The 23,176-nt window shown below is 43.9% G+C and overlaps 1 protein-coding gene across 2 annotated transcripts in view; it reads left to right on the forward strand.

Annotated features, from left to right (window-relative positions):
* The window catches only part of LOC115084217 (GTP-binding protein 10-like), a 665,348-nt gene that overhangs the window by 182,941 nt on the left and 459,231 nt on the right, over positions 1-23,176 (forward strand). For both annotated transcript variants that reach the window (XM_029588786.1, XM_029588784.1), the window contains exons 11-12: positions 7-128; positions 21,778-21,994. In XM_029588786.1, the coding sequence (XP_029444646.1) occupies positions 7-128; positions 21,778-21,994 (339 nt within the window). The remainder of the gene's footprint in view (positions 1-6; positions 129-21,777; positions 21,995-23,176) is intronic.

Genomic DNA, 23,176 nt, shown 5'->3' on the forward strand with positions numbered 1-23,176 from the left:
TTCCAGTTAAAAGCCATAACCCTTTGGTTAAAGGTCTCAAACTATCCTTCAGCCATGAAGATTTTGAAATGAAGAAATTGTTGTTTAATATGATGGTAATCTTATCAAAAGATCTTTCTACTATACAGGTAAGATGTAATTATATATGTGTAATTGTAAAATGATATAATATTTTAACTATTTCATTTAAAATAACTTCTTCAAATAACTCAGAACATCCAGGGTAGCATTCTCTGAAATGCTCCCTGTTCCACGCGCAGGTCACCAGAGGTAGGCAGAGCTCTGGAGTCTCAATGCGTGGATGAGACGATGGTGCAAGGAAGAGGGATTCAGTTTTGTTAGGAACTGGGGAACCTTTTGGGGAAGGGGGAGTCTCTTCCGAAGGGATGGGCTCCACCTTAACCAGGGTGGAACCAAACTGCTGGCGCTAACCTTTAAAAAGGAGATAGAGCAGCTTTTAAACTAGAACAAAGGGGAAAGCCGACAGTCACTCAGCAGCGCATGGTTCGGAGAGAGGTATCTTCAAAGGATACTAATGATGCATTAGAATTAGGGCATCCCGACAGTGAGGTTCCAATAATTAGAAAAATAGTCCAAGTGCCTGTAACTAAAAACTCACCTGAGCTAAAAATTTCTAACTTATCCCTATCAATTAAAAAGCAGAATGAAAATACAAACAAAAAACAAACTTTGAAATGTTTGTATGCTAATGCCAGAAGTCTAAGAAGTAAAATGGGAGAATTAGAATGTATAGCAGTGAATGACATAGACTTAATTGGCATTTCAGAGACATGGTGGAAAGAGGATAACCAATGGGACAGTGCTATACCGGGGTACAAATTATATCGCAATGACAGAGAGGAGCACCCGGGAGGAGGTGTGGCGCTTTATGTCCGGGATGGCATAGAGTCCAACAGGATAAACATCCTGCATGAGACTAAATACAAAATTGAATCTTTATGGGTAGAAATCCCTTGTGTGTCGGGGAAGACTATAATGATAGGGGTATACTACCGTCCACCTGGTCAAGATGGTGAGACGGACAGTGAAATGCTAAGAGAAATTAGGGAAGCTAACCAAATTGGTAGTGCAGTAATGGAGACTTCAATTACCCCAATATTGACTGGGTAAATATATCATCGGGACACGCTAGAGAGATAACGTTCCTGGATGGAATAAATGATAGCTTTATGGAGCAATGGGTTCAGGAACCGACGAGAGAGGGAGCAATTTTAGATCTAATTATCAGTGGAGAACAGGACTTGGTGAGAGAGGTATTGGTGGTGGGGCCACTTGGCAATAGTGATCATAATATGATCAAATTTGAATTAATGACTGGAAGAGGAACAGTGTGCAAATCCAAGGCTCTTGTGCTAAACTTTGAAAAGGGAAACTTTGATAAAATGAGAAAAATTGTTAGAAAAAAACTGAAAGGAGCAGCTACAAAAGTAAAAAATGTCCAAGAGGCATGGTCATTGTTAAAAAATACCATTCTAGAAGCACAGTCTAGATGTATTCCACACATTAAGAAAGGTGGAAAGAAGGCAAAACAATTACCGGCATGGTTAAAAGGGGAGGTGAAAGAAGCTATTTTAGCCAAAAGATCTTCTTTCAAAAACTGGAAGAAGGATCCAACAGAAGAAAATAGGAAAAAGCATAAACGTTGGCAAGTTAAATGTAAGACCTTGATAAGACAGGCTAAGAGAGAATTTGAAAAGAAGTTGGCTGTAGAGGCAAAAACTCACAGTAAAAACTTTTTAAAATATATCCGAAGCAGAAAGCCTGTGAGGGAGTCAGTTGGACCGTTAGATGATCGAGGGGTTAAAGGGGCACTTAGAGAAGATAAGGCCATCACAGAAAGATTAAATGATTTCTTTGCTTCGGTGTTTACTGAAGAGGATGTTGGGGAGGTACCCATAATGGAGAAGGTTTTCATGGGTAATGATTCAGATGGACTGAATCAAATCACGGTGAACCTAGAAGATGTGGTAGGCCTGATTGACAAACTGAAGAGTAGTAAATCACCTGGACCGGATGGTATACACCCCAGAGTTCTGAAGGAACTAAAAAATGAAATTTCAGACCTATTAGTAAAAATTTGTAACCTATCATTAAAATCATCCATTGTAGCTGAAGACTGGAGGATAGCAAATGTAACCCCAATATTTAAAAAGGGCTCCAGGGGCGATCTGGGAAACTACAGGCCAGTTAGCCTGACATCAGTGCCAGGAAAAATAGTGGAAAGTGTTCTAAACATCAAAATCACAGAACATATAGAAAGACATGGTTTAATGGAACAAAGTCAGCATGGCTTTACCCAGGGCAAGTCTTGCCTCACAAATCTGCTTCATGTTTTTGAAGGAGTTAATAAACACGTGGATAAAGGTGAACTGGTAGATGTAGATGTAGTATACTTGGATTTTCAGAAGGCGTTTCACAAAGTTCCTCATGAGAGGCTTCTAGGAAAAGTAAAAAGTCATGGGATAGGTGGCGATGTCTTTTCGTGGATTGCAAACTGGCTAAAAGACAGGAAACAGAGAATAGGATTAAATGGACAATTTTCTCAGTGGAAGAGAGTGGACAGTGGAGTGCCTCAGGGATCTGTATTGGGACCATTACTTTTCAATATATTTATAAATGATCTGGAAAGAAATACGACGAGTGAGATAATCAAATTTGCAGATGACACAAAATTGTTCAGAGTAGTTAAATCACAAGCAGATTGTGATAAATTGCAGGAAGAGCTTGTGAGACTGGAAAATTGGGCATCCAAATGGCAGATGAAATTTAATGTGGATAAGTGCAAGGTGTTGCATAATAGGGAAAAATAACCCATGCTATAATTACACAATGTTGGGTTCCACATTAGGTGCTACAACCCATGAAAGAGATCTAGGCGTCATAGTGGATAACACATTGAAATTGTCGGTTCAGTGTGCTGCGGCAGTCAAAAAAGCAAACAGAATGTTGGGAATTATTAGAAAGGGAATGGTGAATAAAAAGGAAAATGTCATAATGCCTCTGTATCACTCCATGGTGAGACTGCACCTTGAATACTGTGTACAATTCTAGTCGCCGCATCTCAAAAAAGATATAATTGCGATGGAGAAGGTACAGAGAAGGGCTACCAAAATGATAAGGGGAATGGAACAGCTCCCCTATGAGGAAAGACTAAAGAGGTTAAGACTTTTCAGCGTGGAGAAGAGACGGCTGAGGGGGGATATGATAGAGATGTTAAAAAAAATAAAATAAAATAAATAAAATAAATGTTTAAAATCATGAGAGGTCTAGAACGGGTAGATGTGAATCGGTTATTTACTCTTTCGGATAGTAGAAAGACTAGGGGGCACTCCATGAAGTTAGCATGGGGCACATTTAAAACTAATCAGAGAAAGTTCTTTTTACTCAACGCACAATTAAACTCTGGAATTTGTTGCCAGAGGATGTGGTTAGTGCAGTTAGTATAGCGGTGTTTAAAAAAGGATTGGATAAGTTCTTGGAGGAGAAGTCCATTAACTGCTATTAAGTTCACTTAGGGGTAGATTTTCAAAGGGGTACGCGCGTAAGATACGCATGTACCCCCCGAAAACCTACCCCAACCCCCCCCTGCGTGCGCCGAGCCTATTTTGCATAGACTCAGCGGCGCGCGTAAGTCCCGGGGCTTTGCAAAGGGGGCATGTCGGGGGCGTGTCGGGTGGGCGGCACGAATTTCAGGGCGGGACGGGAGGCGTGTCGGGGGCGTGGTGCCGGCCTGGGGGCGTGGTCGAGGCCTCCGGACCAGCCCCATGGGTCGGGTGATGGTGCGCCAGCAGTCCGCTGGTGCGCGCAGATTTACGCCTGCTTTCGCCAGGCGTAAATCTGCCAACAAAGGTGGGGGGGGGGGGTTAGATAGGGCCGGGGGGGTCGGTTAGGTAGGGGAAGGGAGGGGAAGGTGAGGGGAGGTGGAAGGAAAGTTCCCTCCGAGGCCACTCTGATTTCGGAGCGGCCTAGGAGGGAACAGGCAGCACGCGCCGACCCCAGATTTTATAAGATACTCGCGGCTACGCGCTTATCTTATAAAATCCAGCGTACTTTTGTTCGCGCCTGGTGCATGAACAAAAGTACACGCACGCGTAAATTTATAAAATCTACCCCATAGAGAATAGCCGCTGCCATTAGCAATGGTAACATGGAATAGATTTAGTTTTTGGGTGCTTGCCAGGTTCTTAAGGCCTGGATTGGCCACTGTTGGAAACAGGATGCTGGGCTTGATGGACCCTTGGTCTGACCCAGTATGCTATTTTCTTATGTTCTTATGTTCTTATGAACTGAAATGTGTTTGGGATTTTCAGGGTTTGGTCCATAAAATGAATAAAGCCCTGAGGAAGAGTGCTAAATTAATTGACTACAACTGGCTGCATCCTCTGGCTTTCCCCTAGATTCATCAAAATGCTATAATATCGCATGGATAACAACCGCAGTAAGAAAAAGTGGTGTGTTTAGGGTAATTTTTAGAATTACCACACTGTACGGTAACATAGCGCTTTGCATAGGTTATATTGCGGGACGTGGTAAACTTTGCACCCCGCAATACTTCTGTTTGCAGCTTGCGAAGTGCCCAGACAGGTAGCTATTACTGGAGGGGGAGAGAGAGAGAGAGACTGAGAGAGAGAGAAAGACTATACGGTAAGTCTTTCATAGTAGTCAACTATTTATATTTCTATAGGAGGGTCAGCTAATAGCTCAAGGTGAGGTGATTTAGCACAGTACACCTAGGTGAAGATTTGACGTCATTTGCAGTGAGGAAAGTCTCACAAAGATGAGATTTCTGTGTTCTCTTGCCCTAGCTTGATGGTACCCTGTTATACAGTCCATCTAGCTAGGGTGAGAGAACAAATTATTCAAATCTTCACCTAGGTCTACTGTGCTGTTCGTACATCTTACTCTGCATGTAAAACTGGCCCCTAAACCACCACCAGCACCTCACCTCAAGCTATTAGCTGGCCCTCTTATAGTGATATAAATAGTTGAATACTGTGAAGGCCTCCCCAGAGGCTGGCTGGCACGCTCTCTTTCTCTCCCCCCCTCCACTTCTCTCTATCTCCTCCATTCCCCTCTTCTCTCTCCCCCCAAGCCCAGAAATGGCCAAAATGCAATTTACAAAATTTATCGCAAATTGCGTTATAGCCGTTTCGGGCACATCATACAGCTTAACTCCAGAAAAAAAGGTGTAGTTATTTCTGGCGTTAAAACCGTACGATAGCATGCGTTATGCTTTTGCATGGTGCGACATTGCCCCTCATTTTAATTAATCCCCCCCAAACGTTTCCCCAATCCTATTCCTTCAAAACATTTGCATTCTGACCATGCGATAATACGATTATCGCATGAGTTAATGCGTTATCGCATGCGTTAATGCCATATCACATTTTGATGAATGACCCTGTAAATGCTGTGTAATTTATTCTGGAGCAGGACTCTACTGCCAAATATTGCAGGAAAACAGTGAGACTTACTTTATTTTGCTGTCTTTGTGAGTCTTGCTAGAAAGATGGATTATATACCAGTCAGGACAAAGCACTTAAAACTCCCATATTTTCATGAACTGGCATTACTTCACTTTGTTATATTTTCTTGCATCATAATTATAGTTTTCACAGACTAGTTTAAATCATAGAACTTGCACCAATTAACAGAACTAGAACAATAAAGGCCACTTCTCCACTCTGCTCGATTCCTCCAGGGCTGCTGCAGGGGGGTGAGTGTGACACCGGCCCTATATCCATCCCTAGGGCCTTTCTGCCCCCTACTCCCACTGAAATCCAATGCTAGAGTGGTTAGAAAGAGGAGGAGACCAGCTGCCTCAAACCCATTCCCAGCTGACATCACAAACGGGTGACTGGCTGCTCTTTCAAGGAGTCGTACTGCAAGTGGGCCTGACTTCAAAGGGCTTGCTCCTTTGTGCTCCCCTTTGTGCGCACCACCAATCAGCCAGAAAACTAGACACTTCTTTCCATCTCCCCACAATCAGCAGTAGACTACAGGTTATGGCCACATATCATATAACTTGATTCCTGCCCACCCATGCACCTCCTAGGACCACATGCCCACATGCAGCTCATGCATTTTCATCACCACACCCACCCTGCAAGATGTGCTCTGCTTTGCTCCTAATCCCTATCCCCCTCCCCCAAACCTATCCAATTATCACTGTTACCGGCCAAGATAAATATTCACCTTATTACAAGACGAGTCAGCACATATCCTTCATCCACCAAGAGAAACCCAGTACTGGGATGGCATACCTCCTGAGTAAGGTGAATCCTCTAGGACAAGAGCTTTGCTCCTAAACACCTGCTCTATCCATAACAAGATTAGCCTTCTACAAAACCTACTCACAGATGGCCAGGCTGACATTCTGTGCCAACTTGGGCACAAGACACAGACACCTCCCAATTTAACTGGATATGCACTAAAGGCTACACTTTTGCTCAGACTCCACACTAAACTAAAAGAGATGGGGTAGCCAGAAAAACACTGAACTTGGCATCTTCCCCCACATGAAAAATGGAAGGAACTGAAACCATTCTTCTTTAACCAGACCCTCATCTCCAGTGGGGACTTCTAGTATATTGCCCTCCGTCGAGCAATAACTGAGCCCTAACTTGCTACAACTAATTTCTGAAGTTAAAGGCTTATTGGAGGTACCCTCACACAAATTAGGCCGACTTCAAGTTACCAGAGAAAGAGCCTTCTCTATTGCAGTGCCAGAGCTCTGGAGTTCATTACCCATCCCATTGCGGCAAGAGACATATATAAAAAATTTTAAAGCTAGCCCCTACCACAGGAATTCTTAACCTCATTAGAATCTCTGGATCTAACCCAGTTAATCAGTGAACTGACCCATACAGCAGGGAACACCCTCAACCTGATTCTTTCTCTACCACAACTATTATGTGAATGCTTGTCAGATACTATATATACCATTCAGCTCTGCTGGTCTGACCACCACTTAATACTTTTTGATATATGGCCATTTCTAACTCTGATATCCAATCAGGAAAGGACCACAAAACTTGTTTACCCAATACCTAGACCCAGCATATTTTCTACTTATTTTGCAATGCACAAATGAGAGCTCCCCATCTACCAATCACCCTGATAGAGATCTGTAACACATTGATCTCAAAATGGAAAGCTATCACCATAAAACATTTCAAACCAATGTCCTGGTTCATACAAGATCTAATTGATATGAAAAAAACTGGAAGAAAACTTGAATGGAAATGGAGGAAATCAGAATCTCAATCTGACAAGAATGGCCACAGAAGACACCAGACAGTCTATTTCAAGGCAGTCACTGACACAAAACGAGCCTACTACACAAGAACAATAAACCAAGCTCTAAACTCACCCAGAGAACTGTTCTAGATCATAAGCAAATTCCTGGTTCCTCTAGCCCCCTATACTCCTTTCCTCAAAATTGAGACCCAATGCAACAAGCTAGCTATATTTTTCATGGATATGATCACATGCATCTGGCTTGAAGTAGACAAAGCACCTGTATAAAACCCTACCACCAGCAAAACCGACTCCACTTCACATTCCTTAACTACCTTATGCCCACTGTTGACAGATGACATTTATTTATTTGGAAAAGTACTTATTTCCAGTGCCTTGCAAAGTTTGGGACAGGGTGCATAAAAACATCAATTTTCTATTCACCACCCTCCCACCAACCATGTATTCAGGTGATCCTTGCCCTTCCTGGCTAATCAAGTGAGCTAAACATGGACTATGGCACCACATCCATACCATAACTAATACCTTACTAATAGAAGCCCACCAATCAACTGGCCAAAAAAGAGCAATTGTAAGACCCACCCTGAAGAAGACTACCTTGACCCTAATGGCTGAACAATTTAAGGAAGCACTACATAGAGGGTGGCATTCTTCTAAGCATGAAACAAGAGCAGGATCTGAATGTATATGATGATATTAAGGTGGCTAAATCGATAAGGTGACAGCAAAATCCAGAAAGATGCTTGGATGCAAAAGATGCAAAAGGTGCAAAGAAGGCAAAACAATTACCGGCATGGTTAAAAGGGGAGGTGAACGAAGCTATTTTAGCCAAAAGATCTTCATTCAAAAATTGGAAGAAGGATCCAACAGAAGAAAATAGGATAATGCATAAGCGCTGGCAAGTTAAATGTAAGACACTGATAAGACAGGCTAAGAGAGAATTTGAAAAGAAGTTGGCCATAGAGGCAAAAACTCACAGTAAAAACTTTTTAAAATATATCCAAAACAGAAAGCCTGTGAGGGAATCAGTTGGACCATTAGATGATCGAGGGGTTAAAGGGGCACTTAGAGAAGATAAGGCCATCGCGGAAAGATTAAATGATTTATTTGCTTTGGTGTTTACTGAAGAGGATGTTAGGGAGGTACCCGTACTGTAGAAGGTTTTCATGGGTAATGATTCAGATGGACTGAACCAAATCACGGTGAACCTAGAAGATGTGGTAGGCCTGATTGACAAACTGAAGAGTAGTAAATCACCTGGACCGGATGGTGTACACCCCAGGGGTCTGAAGGAACTAAAAAATGAAATTCCAGACCTATTAGTAAAAATTTGTAACCTATCATTAAAATCATCCATTGTACCTGAAGACTAGAGGATAGCTAATGTAACCCCAATATTTAAAAAGGGCTCCGGGGTGATCCGGAAAACTACAGACCGGTTAGCCTGACTTCAGTGCCAGGAAAAATAGTGGAAAGTGTTCTAAACATCAAAATCACAGAACAAATAGAAAGATATGGTTTAATGGAACAAAGTCAGCATGGCTTTACCCAAGGCAAGTCTTGCCTCACAAATCTGCTTCACTTTTTGGAAGGAGTTAATAAACATGTGGATAAAGGTGAACCGGTAGATGTAGTGTACTTGGATTTTCAGAAGGTGTTTGACAAAGTTCCTTATGAGAGGCTTCTAGAAAAAATAAAAAGTCATGGGATAGGTGGCGATGTCCTTTCGTGGATTACAAACTGGCTAAAAGACAGGAAACAGAGAGTAGGATTAAATGGACAATTTTCTCAGTGGAAGGGAGTGGGCAGTGTAGTGCCTCAGGGATCTGTATTGGGACCCTTACTTTTCAATCTACCATATAAATGGGCTTGGACCGACGTGCCGCAAATGCGCAGTAGAGAGCAGCTCTACTGCGCAAGAGCACGTCTGTCAGTGGGCAGCAACATGGTGCTGGGAAGGAATGAAGCGGCCAGAAGGAATGAAGCAGCGGGGAGGAGCAGCGACGGCGGAGAAGGTCTCCGAGGGGGGGGGAGGGTGTCTCTCTCTTGCGTGGGGAGAAGTGGCGGCACAGACATAGAAATGGGAGGTCTCCAGGGGTCTCTCTCTCGTGTGCGCGCCTCATCACCGAGCGTCGGGCGGGCCAGCAATGAGCCCGGTGGAGAGGCGCACACGAGAGAGAGACCCCTGGAGACCTCCCATGGAGCAGCGGCGGTATCTAAGCGTCAGGCGCGTGTTCTGGATAAGAGGAGGGCTGAGGGAGAGGGTCGGTGTTGTGGAGGAGGTGGGAGGGGAAGGAAGAGGATGTGAGTAAGTGGAGAGGGTAAAGTTGTGGGGTACAGAAAAAGGGAGTGGAGGAGGGCCAAGGGAGAGGGAAGGGGTTGAGGAGGAGGTGGGAGGGGAAGGAAGAGGATGTAAGTGGGGAGGGTAAAGTTGTGGAGTACAGAAAAAGGGAGTGGAGGAGGGCTGAGGGAGAGGGACGGGGTTGATGAGGTGGGAGGGGAAGGAAAGGGAAAATGAGAAGGGATGGAAGGAAGAGGATATAAGTGGGAAGGGTAAAGTGGAGTAGAGAAAAAGAGGGAGTGGAGGAGGGCTGAGGGAGAGGGGAGAAGGGGAAGGAAAGGGAAGGTGAGAGGGGAAGGAAAAGGGAAGAGGATATGACTGAAAAGTGGGAAGGGTAAGAAGTTCTGGAGAAGAGAAAAAAGAGTGGAGGAGGGCTGGGAGAAGGAAGGGGTTGTAGATGAGGTGAGAGGGGAAGGAAAGGAAAGATGAGAAGGGATGGAAGGAAAAGGGAAGTTGTGGAGAACAGAGCGGCTCTAACTGTGCCGGTCTGACCGATGGAATCTTGCCCGTTTTAACGGGCTTAACGGCTTGTATATTTATAAATGATCTGGAAAGGAATACGATGAGTGAGGTAATCAAATTTGCAGATGATACAAAATTGTTCAGAGTAGTTAAATCACAAGTAGATTGTGATAAATTGTAGGAAGACCTTGTGAGTCTGGAAAATTGGGCATCGAAATGGCAGATGAAATTTAATGTGGATAAGTGCAATGTGATACATATAGGGAAAAATAGCCCATGCTATAGTTACACAGAATGTTATAAATATGTTTTAAGATCTGAGGGCAGATCTTAAAACATATTTATAACATGCTGCCGCGCGCATGTTATAAAATCCGGGGTCGGCACGTGAAAGGGGGGTGCACACATGTGCACCTTGCGTGCACCGAGCCCGAGGTGAACCCCGATGGCTTTCCCCGTTCCCTTCAAGGCCGCTCCGAAATCGGAGCGGCCTTGAAGGGAACATTTTTTTCGGCCCCCCTCCCCACACCTTTGTCGAAAAAGTTACGCCTAGATAATTGAAAGGCTAGGAGGCACTCCATGAAGTTAGCATGTGGCACATTTAAAACTAATCGGAGAAAGTTCTTTTTCACTCAACGCACAATTAAACTCTGGAATTTGTTGCCAGTGGATGTGGTTAGTGCAGTTATTGTGGCTGTGTTTAAAAAAGGATTGAATAAGTTATTGGAGAGGAAGTCCAATACCTGCTATTAATTAAGTTGACTTAGAAAATAGCCACTGCTATTACTAGCAACAGTAACATGCAATAGACTTAATTTATGGGTACTTGCCAGTTTCTTATGGCCTGGACTGGCCACTGTTGGAAACAGGATGCTGGGTTTGATGGACCCTTGGTCTGACCCAGTATGGCATGTTCTTATGTTCTTAAGGAAGAGATATTCCTCTTGTATAAGTCCCTGATGAGACCTCATTTGGAATACTATGTATAATTCTGGAGAACCCACCTTCAAAATGCTATAAACTGGATGGAGTCTGGTTAGAAGGTAGCTACTAAAATGATCAGAGGTCTTTGTTATAAAGCATATGCGGACATAGTTAAAGATCTGAACACGTATACCCTGGAAGAAACATGAGATAGAGGAGATACAATAAGAGACATTTAAATACCTGTAAGGTACTAATGCACAGGAGGCAGGCCTCTTTCAATGAAAAGGAAGCTCTGGAATTGAGAGGTCAAGGGATGAGGGTGAAAAGGGATACATTCAGGAGTAATCTAAAGACCAGCCTCTTCAGGTTTTGTAGGGCATGCAGTGGGACAGGGTGGTCCGTGACCAGCCCATGTCGGCTGTGTAGGACGCCCTGAGGGGCAGTGCCTGTCTAAGTCTCCGAGTATCCTGAGTCTTTGTCCTCATCTGAGTATCCTGAGCCTTTGTCCTCATCTAAGTTCCAAGAGTCCTCATCTCATCCAAGTACATAAGAAATTGCCATGCTGGGTCAGACCAAGGGTCCATCAAGCCCAGCATCCTGTTTCCAGCAGAGGCCAAACCAGGCGACAAGAACCTGGCAATTACCCAAACACCAAGAAGATCCCATGCTACTGATGCAATTAATAGCAGTGGCTATTCCTTAAGTAAACTTGATTAGTAGCAGTTAATAGACTTCTCCTCCAAGAACTTATCCAAACCTTTTCTGAACCCAGCTACACTAACTGCACTAACCACATCCTTTGGAAACATATTCCAGAACTTAATTGTGCGTCGGTGAAGATTTGATGTCATTTAGAGTGAGGAAAGTCTCACAAAGATGAGATTTCAACTATGTTATCTCGCCCTAGCTTGATGGTACCCTGTTATAAAGTCCATCAGACTAAGTCCGAGTTATATGGCTAACTCGCTTCCCCCTGATCCGCCCACTACATGCCCACAACTTATGCAGCTGAACATAAGAGCCTATTCAATGGCTGCTTCTTAGCCGCATAAGTCCTACTTGTTGCGCCGGAAGTGAACCCTTGGGCCGAGGTGGGGTTGACGCTACCCTTAGCAGGGATCCTACGGGTCCCCACCGTCGGCAGGCAGAGAGGGCTGATGGACGGAGGCCGGCTGGCGCTTCAGCAATACCAGCCCTCGTTCTCCGCGGGTTGAGCCTTTGGGTGCCGGGGCCATCTGGCCTTAGGTGGCTTCCGTCTGTGGTCGTCGATGGGTGGATCGAGATCAGCCCAGAGGCAGCAACTAGTGTAGGTATCAATCTGTACTGGACAAGGCGGAGACCCGGGCGCCAATAGGGACACAGTTTGACAGAGGGCGCCCGAGCAAGAGCAGGCCAAAGCCTGAATGAACCACGTCGAGGGCAAAAGCTGAAGCGGCGTCTTTAAGCAACCTGGGATCAGGGCTAGTGGCAATCTGGAAGCAGTAGCAAGCAAGGCTGAGGTCTAGATTTATTTATTTATTTATTTTTGGTTTTTATATACCGGAAGTTCCTGTATACAATACATATCACTCCAGTTTACATTTAACAGAGGTAACTATCGCTGGGGAGGCGGTTTATTTATTTATTTATTTATTTATTTATTTATTTATTTATTTATTTGAGGTTCTTTATATACCGACATTCGTTTAGTAACATCATGTCGGTTCACATTTAACAAAACTTAGCAGCAGCGCTGAACAGATAGAAAATAGCGGCAGTGCTTTACAATTATTATTCAACTTATGGACATTAGAAGATTATAAGAAAATTGGAGCAGGGAATGCAAACAGGGAAGGGGAGGGAGAGGAAAAATGAGAGATGGAAATAAGAAGAATATATTAAAATTAATACATAGGATAAATACATTAAATACATTAGGTATAATAGATTACTAGGCATCAACTTTATAACGATATTAGAGAGGAGTACTTTATGTAACTCGAGAGGAAAAAGCATAATTACAAATATACATAAGTTTGGTCTCAGGGAGAAACAAGGGGTGGGAAGCTGGAGGTGATGGTGGGTGCTTTATGTGAAGGCTTTTAAGAATAGCCATGTTTTAAGTTTCTGCTTGAATTTTTTTGGGCATAGTTCCTGACGAAGGTCAGGTGGCAAACTGTTCCAGCAGGAGGGGCCAGCTAAGGTAAAGGCACGTTTTCTGGTTGTGTCGAGTCTGGTAATTTTGTGAGGGGGTAATTGGAGTGTAGCTGCGTGTTGCGGTCTGGGGGTTCTGGAGTGTTTGCGGAACTGCATGGCATTATTGAGCCAGTTCATGTTCTCAGTGTATAGGGTCTTATGTATTAGTGATAGGACTTTGAAGGTGATTCTTTGAGCAACTGGTAGCCAATGCAATTCTTTAAGTATGGGGGTGATATGATCTGACCTTTTTGTATTGGTGAGGATACGGGCTGCAGCATTTTGTAACATTTGCAGTGGTAGAATGGTGGAATTGGGAAGGCCTAACAGGAGGGCGTTACAATAGTCAAGTTTAGCAAATAGTAGGGATTGTAGCACTGTGCGGAAATCACATGGTTTACATGGAACATATCGAATATAATGAACGGATAATCTATAATAAAGTACAATCTATTATGAAATAACTGAGATCAACTTATAACACAACTTGGAACATATAACTGAAGCAATGTAAACATTACATTATGCTGTAAGATGGGGATGGTTGTTGTTCTTCTTGCTTTTAGCTCTCTGGGAAAGCTCGACGGAATAGCCAAGTTTTGAGTTTCACTTTAAAAGTAGTATGGCACAGTTCAAGGCAGAGGTCCGGTGGTAGGGAGTTCCAGAGAGACGGGCCCGCTGTGGATAGAGCGCGTTTCCTCAGAGAAGATTTAGCAGGTTGGGTAATCATTCTGTTTTGGTAAGCCCTTCTGGTTGGTTTTTTAGAAGAGTGTAGTTGAAGCTGGAAGGTTAAGTTGAGTGGAGAGATGTTATGTAGGGCCTTATGAATCAGCATGCAGGTTTTGAACTGAATCCTGTATTTGATGGGAAGCCAATGGAGATGCTGGAGGATCGGGGTGATATGGTCCCTTTTTTTGGCGTTGGTAAGGATCCTTGCAGTGGCATTCAGTACCATCTGGAGTGGTTTGGTGGTGTATGCGGGAAGGCCCTGCAGGCGTGAATTGCAGTAATCTAATTTAGGGAGAATGATGGCTTGGAGTACTGTGCGGAAATCCCTATAGAGTAGAAGGGGCTTTAGTTTCTTTAGCACTTGTAATTTAAAGAAGCATTCTTTTGTAGTGTTGTTTATGAATTTATTGAGGCTGAGTCTGTTGTCTAGTAGTACTCCCAGATCTCTGACTTGAGGTGCGGTGGCGTATCCTGAGGTGTCTGGAGAGTTGCTGGATGTTAGTGGGGCAGATTGATCCGGTGCTATTATAAGGATTTCCGTTTTGTTTTGTAGATGAGGAGAGAGTCAAAGGGATTGTCAGACGAAGCAGAAGTCCAGGGCTGGAGAGAAGCAACGGCGTAGTCAATCGATGCAGATGTCCGGGGCTGTAGAGAGACAACGGAGGAGTGAAGCAATGCAGAGGTCCAGGGCTGGAGAGAGGCAACGAAGTAGTCAGGCGATGCAGAGGTCCGGGACTGGAGAGAGGCAACGGAGCAGTGGCGTAGCCATGGGTGGGCCTGGGTGGGCAGCTGCGAGATAAGACATACCCACACATTATGTTGACATCTAACTGAGGATAAAAAGACATGTGGGGTGGGAATCCTGATAGCTAAAGACTTCCGAATTGAAATCTTGGATTGTAAGAAAGATAGAAAGGGCAGATTTATTGCGGTGGTGGCTAAACTAGATAATGTTCTGGTTACACTTCTGAATGTATACGCCCCTAATCAAAATCAGGGGGAATTCCCGCGCAACCCGGCGCGAACAAATCTACGCCCAATTTTATAACATGCATGTGCTGCCTTGCGCATGTTATAAAATCCAGGGTTGGCGCACGCGGGGGGGTGCACAATTGTGCAACCTGCGCACGCGCCGAGCCGAGCAGCCTGCCTCCGTACCATCCAAAATCGGAGCGGCCTCGGAGGGAACTTTTTTCCGGCCCCCCCCCCACCTTCCCCTCCCTTCCCCTAACTAACCCACCCCCATCCCTAACTAAATCCCCCCACCTACCTTTAAGAAAGTTATGCCTGCCCGCGCCGGCAGGCTGCCGGCGTGCCATTCCCCGGCCCAGGGGTTGGTTCGGAGGCCTCGGCCACTCCCTCGGAATGCCCCCGGGCCGGCACCACACCCACAGCCCCGCCCCGGAATGCCCCCGAATGTCACACCACCCCCGACATGCCCCCTAAGTAAAGCCCCGGGACTTGCGCGCACCGGCGGCGTATGCAACATAGGCGCACCGGCGCGCAAGTCCTCTGCGTGTGTAAATCCAGCTGGATTTACGCGCACAGGGTTTTTAAAATCTGCTCCTATATATTTATCAATAGTGTCCTATATTTACTTTGGCTAAATTCAAATATATCAACAGTTCTCATACCTGGGGATATGTTTTGGACTGATCCCTGGTTTTATTTTATTTTTTCAGTACTTAAGATGGGACTTATTTCGTGTATTCATTGAAACATAAAAGAAGGCTGTCAAGTTTCAAGTATCCAACATCTTTTTTTTTAAATAGAATAGATGTGCAAGGCAGGCTTGCCGACATGCCTCGTAAAGGAGACAATGTTTTCAGAGATAGTTATGGAAGCTGTATATCAAATAAAAGACCATGTCTCCATTCTTAAACATTCTCTACAGTCACTACTGACTTGCATGCCACATCACCCAGGAAGTAAATGAATGTGGAACCCAGGAGACACTTCTATTCTGCAAAGAATTGTTATCCTCTGCCCTCTCACTGCCATCAACAACAGACTCCTCACACTCGATCCAGACAGCAAAGGAGCCAGAAACTGCCATCCAGCCAAAACCTTAGACAGGGTTTTCACTGGATCCATGAAAACATAGCCGGTTTCCAAATGCTTATTTTGAAGGGGAAGGCTAAGGTTTTTCATAAACTATTGGCCTTATATAACCTCAGACTGCTGGATTCGTTCCATCATTCAGAATGGGTACAGATCTCTTCTCATACAAATTGACCTAACTACAGAAGCATCCAACCTCAGATGGAAAGCTCATGTAAAAGGGGCTCCACACTCAAGACCTTAAGACCAGAGTGGTTCTGCACATATATTCCAATTTCAGACTTCCATCTTAATCAAAAAATTAATTGGATAGGGAGTTATTTCTTACATGCAGTTAAGCTTCTATGGCTAGCAGCTAAGATATAACCGGAATAACTAAACAGACTAGATGGGTCAAGTGTATTTTTTCTGTTGTTGTCTCAGCTTGTAATGAATAGAGAAGCCCTCTTGATGAAACCAGCCCCCAAAATACATCAAGGAGTCAAAAACATTTATTTAATTTTAAAAAAGTCCATGCAAGTATGGCAAAAATATAAATAGCATTTGGAAAATCATAATCACAAAATGTACCACAGATGTCTGTATGCATCTGAGGAGCTATTAGAGTATGCATCTGTGATGCATACTCTAATAGCTCCTCTACCTTCTTCTGAGCGATGGAGAAGGTACAGAGAAGGGCAACCAAAATGATAGAGGGGATGGAACAGCTCCCCTATGAGGAAAGGCTGAAGAGGTTAGGGCTGTTCAGCTTGGAGAAGAGATGGCTGAGGGGGGATATGATAGAGGTCTTGAAGATCATGAGAGGTCTTGAATGAATAGATGTGAATCGGTTATTTACACTTTCGGATAATAGAAAGACTAGGGGGCATTCCATGAAGTTAGCAAGTAGCACATTTAAGACTAATCGGAGAAAATTCTTTTCCACTCAATGAACAATAAAGCTCTGGAATTTGTTGCCAGAGGATGTGGTTAGTGCAGTTAGTGTAGCTAGGTTCAAAAAAGGTTTGGATAAGTTCTTGGAAGAGAAATCCATTAACTGCTATTAATCAAGTTTACTTAGGGGTAGATTTTAAAAAAATGCGCGTTCGCGTACTTTTGTTGGCGCACCAGTCGCAAACAAAAGTACGCTGGATTTTAGTAGATACGCGTGTAGCCGCGCGTATCTGCTAAAATCCAGGATCGGCGCACGCAAGGCTGCCGATTTTGGGCAGCCGGCGCGCGCCGAGCCGTGCAGCCTGCCTCCGTTCCCTCCGTGCAGCCTGCCTCCGTTCCCTCCATTCCCGCTCCGATTTCGGAGCGGCCTCGGAGGGAACTCTCTTTCGCCCTCCCCTCACCTTCCCCTCCCTTCCTCTACCTAACCCACCCCCCCCCCCCCGGCCCTATCTAAACCCCCCCCACCTTTGTCCGTGGATTTACGCCTCCCGGAGGGAGAAGTAAATCCGCGCACGCCAGCGAGCTGCTGGCGCGCCGAGACACAACCCGGGGACGGTTCCGGAGGGTGCGGCCACGCCCCCGGACCGCCCCGGGCCGAAACCACGCCCCCCGGACCGCCCCCGAAACGCCGCATCCCGCCCCCGAAACGCCGCGTCGATCGGCCCCGCCCCACGACACGCCCCGACACGCCCCCGACAAAAAACCCCGGGACTTACGCGAGTCCTGGGGCTCTGCGCGCGCCGGCAGGCCTATGGAAAATAGGCGCGCAAGGCCCTGCTCGCATAAATCCGGGCGGATTTACGCGAGCAGGGCTTTTAAAATCCGCCCTTTAGGGAATAGCCACTGCTATTAATTGCATCAGTTCTCCAACATTCGCCGATTCAAGGGAAACCTTGTTCAGTGGTATATCTTTTGTACGGTGGCTCTGTTCAAGAATAACCAATTTGTGGTTATCCTTTTCATTTGCCCCGTATATTACTCTTTTTTATTCATATTTTAGTGTTTGTTTTCTTTATTTTATTTTCTCTTTTTAATTTGTGCTTATAAAATCCCTTCTCCCTGACTGTTTATCCGACCCTCTTGTATGCTCTTATGGTCATATACTTATCAAGGCCGCCACCTCTGTCTCTTCTCATGGGGTCGGATCCGTTGGTTGGTTGGTGCATATTTAATTGCATCAGTTGGGGTCTGATATGGTTGGTGCATAATTAATTGCATCAGTAGCATGGGATCTTCTTAGTGTTTGGGTACTTGCCAGGTTCTTCTGGCCTGGTTTGGCCTCTGTTGGAAACGGGATACTGGGCTTGACGGACCCTTAGTCTGACCCAGCATGGCAATTTCTAATGTTCTTATGAAATAAATAAATAAATAAGTAGTGTCCAGGCAAGAAGGGTGGGAAAATGTTCTTCTTCCTCTAGCATGTGCTAGAATAGTGGTTCCCAACCCTGTCCTGGGACCCCACAGCCAGTCAGGTTTTCAGGCTACCACAATGAATATGCATGAGAGAAAATTTGCATGCACTGCCCCCATAACATGCAAATTTTCTCTCATGCATATTCATTGTGGATAGCCTGAAAACCCGATTGCCTGGGGGGAGGGGGGGGTCCCCAGGAGGTTGGGAACCACTGTGCTAGAAGGTAACAAAAATCCCCAAACCCTCTCTCATCAGATGGTCCAAAGTTTCTTTCCAAAATAGCAGTTTGCAGCATTTTCATCCCACTGTTGACTAGTTGTGGGAAGACAACCACCATGAACCTACTAGCCCTTCCAACAAGGGGGAAAACTGACCCTTGGGTCAGGAGATGGTCAGAAGACAAAAAGTCTCAAATCACCAGAAAATACTCCAACTGGTAAACCATGAGGCTCACCCAACCCTCTTGCGTCAAAAATCTCCTTGTCTGCAAGGGAGTCTCACTGAGGATCCCAAGCAGCTACTCCAAATCCTTGGTCAATCGACTGGAGAAGAAGAAAGACTCTTTGCACATGCTCCAACCACATTTTATATGAGGGAGACTGGCCATGACAAGAGGACCCAGTATGCGAAGATCCCAGAAAAGGTGTCACATGGGAAAATTATTCATGACAGAAGCATAGCCCTTCTACATATGAGAGAAGAAAAACTGACTGCAGTTATTACAATCAAGTCCTTGATGATATGACCAAGATTGCCCAACAAGACAGTATACTGTGATGTTTCATGTGAGCTGAAAATTATTTCAGATTATCTGAATTTTGTCATATCTAATTGTGAATCATTAAATATATAATGTGACTATCATACTAGGCGCAATTGAGAGTGATTTCACATATTTAAATCTCTGCCTTATATATAATCATCAGTCGCTACATACTTTTTAGAAAAATGTTTTTTGCAGATAAACTGATGTCACTTGTACTTATCTCGTTGGTTGCATTGTAATCACAATTCTTTCACCACCAGTGTTTGTCTTTATAATCCCTAATACGCCTGCTAAATCCGACATGGCTCTGTGGTACGGACAGGTAAGTCCTTCATTTGGGTATGGTCACTATAATGTTTCTGTAAAATCTTTTTCTGTGCCGCTGAATATCCCTGTAAAGTTATCTGGATAGCTATATCCAACTAACTTTAGTCATTCCATGGCTGAATATCGGCCCCATCATTTTCATACTATTTTCTGTTTGGATATCACCATCTCAAAGGAGGATACTATATTGTGGACGTCTGTATTTTGATAGGCATACTCTCCTCCATTTCAGTCATTGTCATCTGTATAAATTGCAATGCAATTTACCATCAGGCCAATTACTGCGGCTTTGAAGAACTTGTTCACCTATGGCAGGATTTTAAATCCCCCCGCGCATAAAATCCGGTCTTTACACACGTGGCTGGGCCTTGTGCGCACCGAGCCTATTTTCAAAAAGTCCCGGCCAAGCGCATAAAGGCCGCTGCAAGCATATGTGCAGGCCTTTCTGCAAGGGGCGGGCCGGGGGGCAGGCCGGTACAGCAGCATTGATCGCTGTCCTGGCTGCTGGCGTGCGCAACTTACTTCAGGTCAGGCCCTGAAGTAAGTTAAGAAAAAAACCAAAAAAGGTAGGACTTAGGGGTTGGGAGGAGAGGGGAAGGGGAAGGGAGACTAGGGAAGGCCGCGATGCGTCACCGTGCAAAACTAGCAAAAATCTACCCCCCCATGTGCGCGCAGATTACAAAATCTGGCGCTCATGTGCACGCAGCCCGCCAATTTTATAATAAGCATGCGTCGGCACACGCATGTTATAATATCGCCACGTCCATGTGTGTGCGCTGGGTAGCGCGAGCACATGGACGCATGTGTGCACCTATTAAAATCTACCCCCTAGAGTAGAATTCCACACACAGGCAGTTGATTTAACAAAGAGATTATTAGCAAGGGGTTACCCCTCCATGATCATTAAGCGAGCTCAAAAGACAACTATATATGCAGAGCAGGAATGACTTTTTATTGATAACTCATATACTGATAAAGACAGCTGATTAGTGTGTGTGTTAAATTACACCAACAAAGCAACTGCGATGGCTGCTTTAATATTCAAATATTGGACTGTATCGCAGATGCATTCCATTTTTCAACAGGTTCTTTTAATTGCTTACACCAAGGGTAGAAGCATACGCGATTTTGTTGTACATTCTTTTTTGCCAGCGTTGACACCCAACTCACCCCATGTATAATAACTCAAAGGGACACTGAGCATTTTCCAGTGCTCCATGTGTGGACAATCCATTTTAGGCCCTTATTGGAGAGATGTGGACATGGAAAACCTATGAAGCAAAGAATCTTTTAGACTGCCACACATCCTATGTGGTATGCATGGTAACATGCCCATGTTTGAAAAAATACATAGGCAGAATCCAATGTAAAATCTGTAAGAATTTCATTGAGCATCGCAGCTATGTCACTACAAAAAACTACAAGCGCTGTACAATGGTACAGCATTGTATTCAGTATTCACACAATTTTACAGATTTGAAATGGAGAGTAGTGGAATGGATTGAAGAGAATTCCCAAAGAGGTGATTATTCATCGCTTCTGAATTATAGAGAGCAGTACTGGATTTTCCATTTTAATTCAGTCCATCCCTATGGTCTCAGTAATGAGATAGAGTAGCATTCTTTAAATATAAGTGACATGATTGACATTGTGAATTTAAATGGCACAGGAAGGGAAGGAATGATAGATTACATCATTTCTGGTGTAGCATCATGCCAAAGAAGGTCTTGTGGTTTACAAATTAATTAATTGTATAATTTTACCAATATATTATATACATTTTTTGCAGAAAGATTACCGTGACCATAACCTGATGAAGGTCTTACCTATCCAAAACATGGACTCATGTCAGGCTTAGTGGGCGTATTAAGAATTATAAACACAAAAATTGGTAATGAAATAATGGTGATTACAAAGCAACCAACAAGTTAAGTACAAGTTTTGTATGGTTTAAGGTACCAGTGACATTTCATTTTATCTGCAAAAAATGTTTTCTAAGAAATAAGTATACAGCCAACAATGATTACATACTGTGTAAGGCAAAGATTTAAATATGTGGAAAATATTTTCATTGATGCCTAGTATGATGGTCCCATTATACATTTAATGATTTATTTTATGAAGAAAATATATAGAGACCTGGGGAGGAATAAGTACCTTGAGATATTAAAAGAATCCACCTGTCTTGTTTAAAATAGAGGGAAGTAGTGTTGTTGTAAATTTAATTCTGAGACATACTTAGATGAAAATACTTAACCTAAAATAAATTTCTATTTACTAATGTTTTATATATTTACTTATTTAATATTTTATTAGGTTATACAAACCTACATTGTAATAAATGGTGTCTTGTATTTGCAGCTGTTAAATGAAGGTAAAGTAGTATTGGCCTTGTTTCATTATGTCAAGCCAAATGAAAATCCTGGAGTTCATGACTGGCCTGCTGCTCACTTTGAAGATTTACAGCTTCATGCAATTGCTGCTTTGGCTAGTATGGCCCCTCTGCTTCTTGAAGATTATATGACATGCCAAGGGAATACTCGTCTTTTGCTGTTTTTAGAATGGTGTATGGGTCAAGGTACGTAAGTCTTAAAGGCATGTTTTCAAAAGTTTGCAGTTGCATGCACTTGCTAATTTATGTTACTGGAAACAAAATTGTAAAGCAATTCATATGAAAACAGTTTTTTAAATTATATATTTATACATATTGGGGTAGATTTTAAAAGAAGCACACACGGTCTATATGTGCGCGCGCTACCCTGCGTGCGTACATATATGCCCGATTTTATAACATGCACGCGCATTAATTAAGTTGACTTAGAAAATAGCCACTGCTATTACTAGCAAACAGTAACATGGGAGAGACTTAGTTTTGGGGAACTTGCCAGGTTCTTATGGCCTGGATTGGCCACTGTTGGAGACAGGATGCTGGGCTTGATGGACCCTTGGTCTGACCCAGTATGGCATGTTCTTAATTAGACCTTTGAGGAAGGCCTGTGCTGTCCCAGTAGCTCTGCCTCCATGCTAGCCATGACTCAGGAAATATTCTTCCTCCCATATGCGCAAAACAAATCCATTGGAAAAACTGCCCCAGGAGAGTGATCATATTTATATCTGCAGTGGAGAGGATAAGAACAAGTTAGCAGGCATCAGCCTGGTACATGTTGAACTTATTGGGCCTCATGATATCAACAGTCCATGTTATTCCCTTGGCATATCTTCACATGAGAAGAACCCAATGGACCTTCAGATCACAAGGGATTCAGGCCACGCAAGATCTTTGAGCCAGCCTTTGAAGGACTCCCTGTCCTGATGGCTGATCCATTACAATCTCAATGGTATGCTCTTCCAAATTCCTGTAGTGCAATTGTCCTAACTACATATGCATTCAGCATATCCAGGGCCTTTGGTCTTCTTAGAAGAAACTTCACTAGAGCTTAAGGGCAGTATAGTATACTCTAAAAGCTTTGAGATTGGTTGGCCAAGAAAGTTATCCTCGTCCAGGCAGATAATCAAGTTATCTGGCTGACTTTACAAGTGTTCTGCAACAGAATAAGAGCTGGATAAATTTATTTGTCTTATTTAACTCTGCCCCTGAATGCCCCTATGAGGATGGCAGAGCAAAATTTCACACTCTGGAGTCAGGCAACATGCTGACTCCAGCCTTCTTCATACAATGACACTTTATTTACAACACAAACCAGACTGCCTACCTCTTGCAGTATCTTTGTGTATTTACAATACCTTGGGTTAGGTCAGA

This window comes from Rhinatrema bivittatum, chromosome 2 (assembly GCF_901001135.1).
Source record: "Rhinatrema bivittatum chromosome 2, aRhiBiv1.1, whole genome shotgun sequence".
Classification (NCBI taxonomy): Eukaryota; Metazoa; Chordata; class Amphibia; order Gymnophiona; family Rhinatrematidae; genus Rhinatrema; species Rhinatrema bivittatum.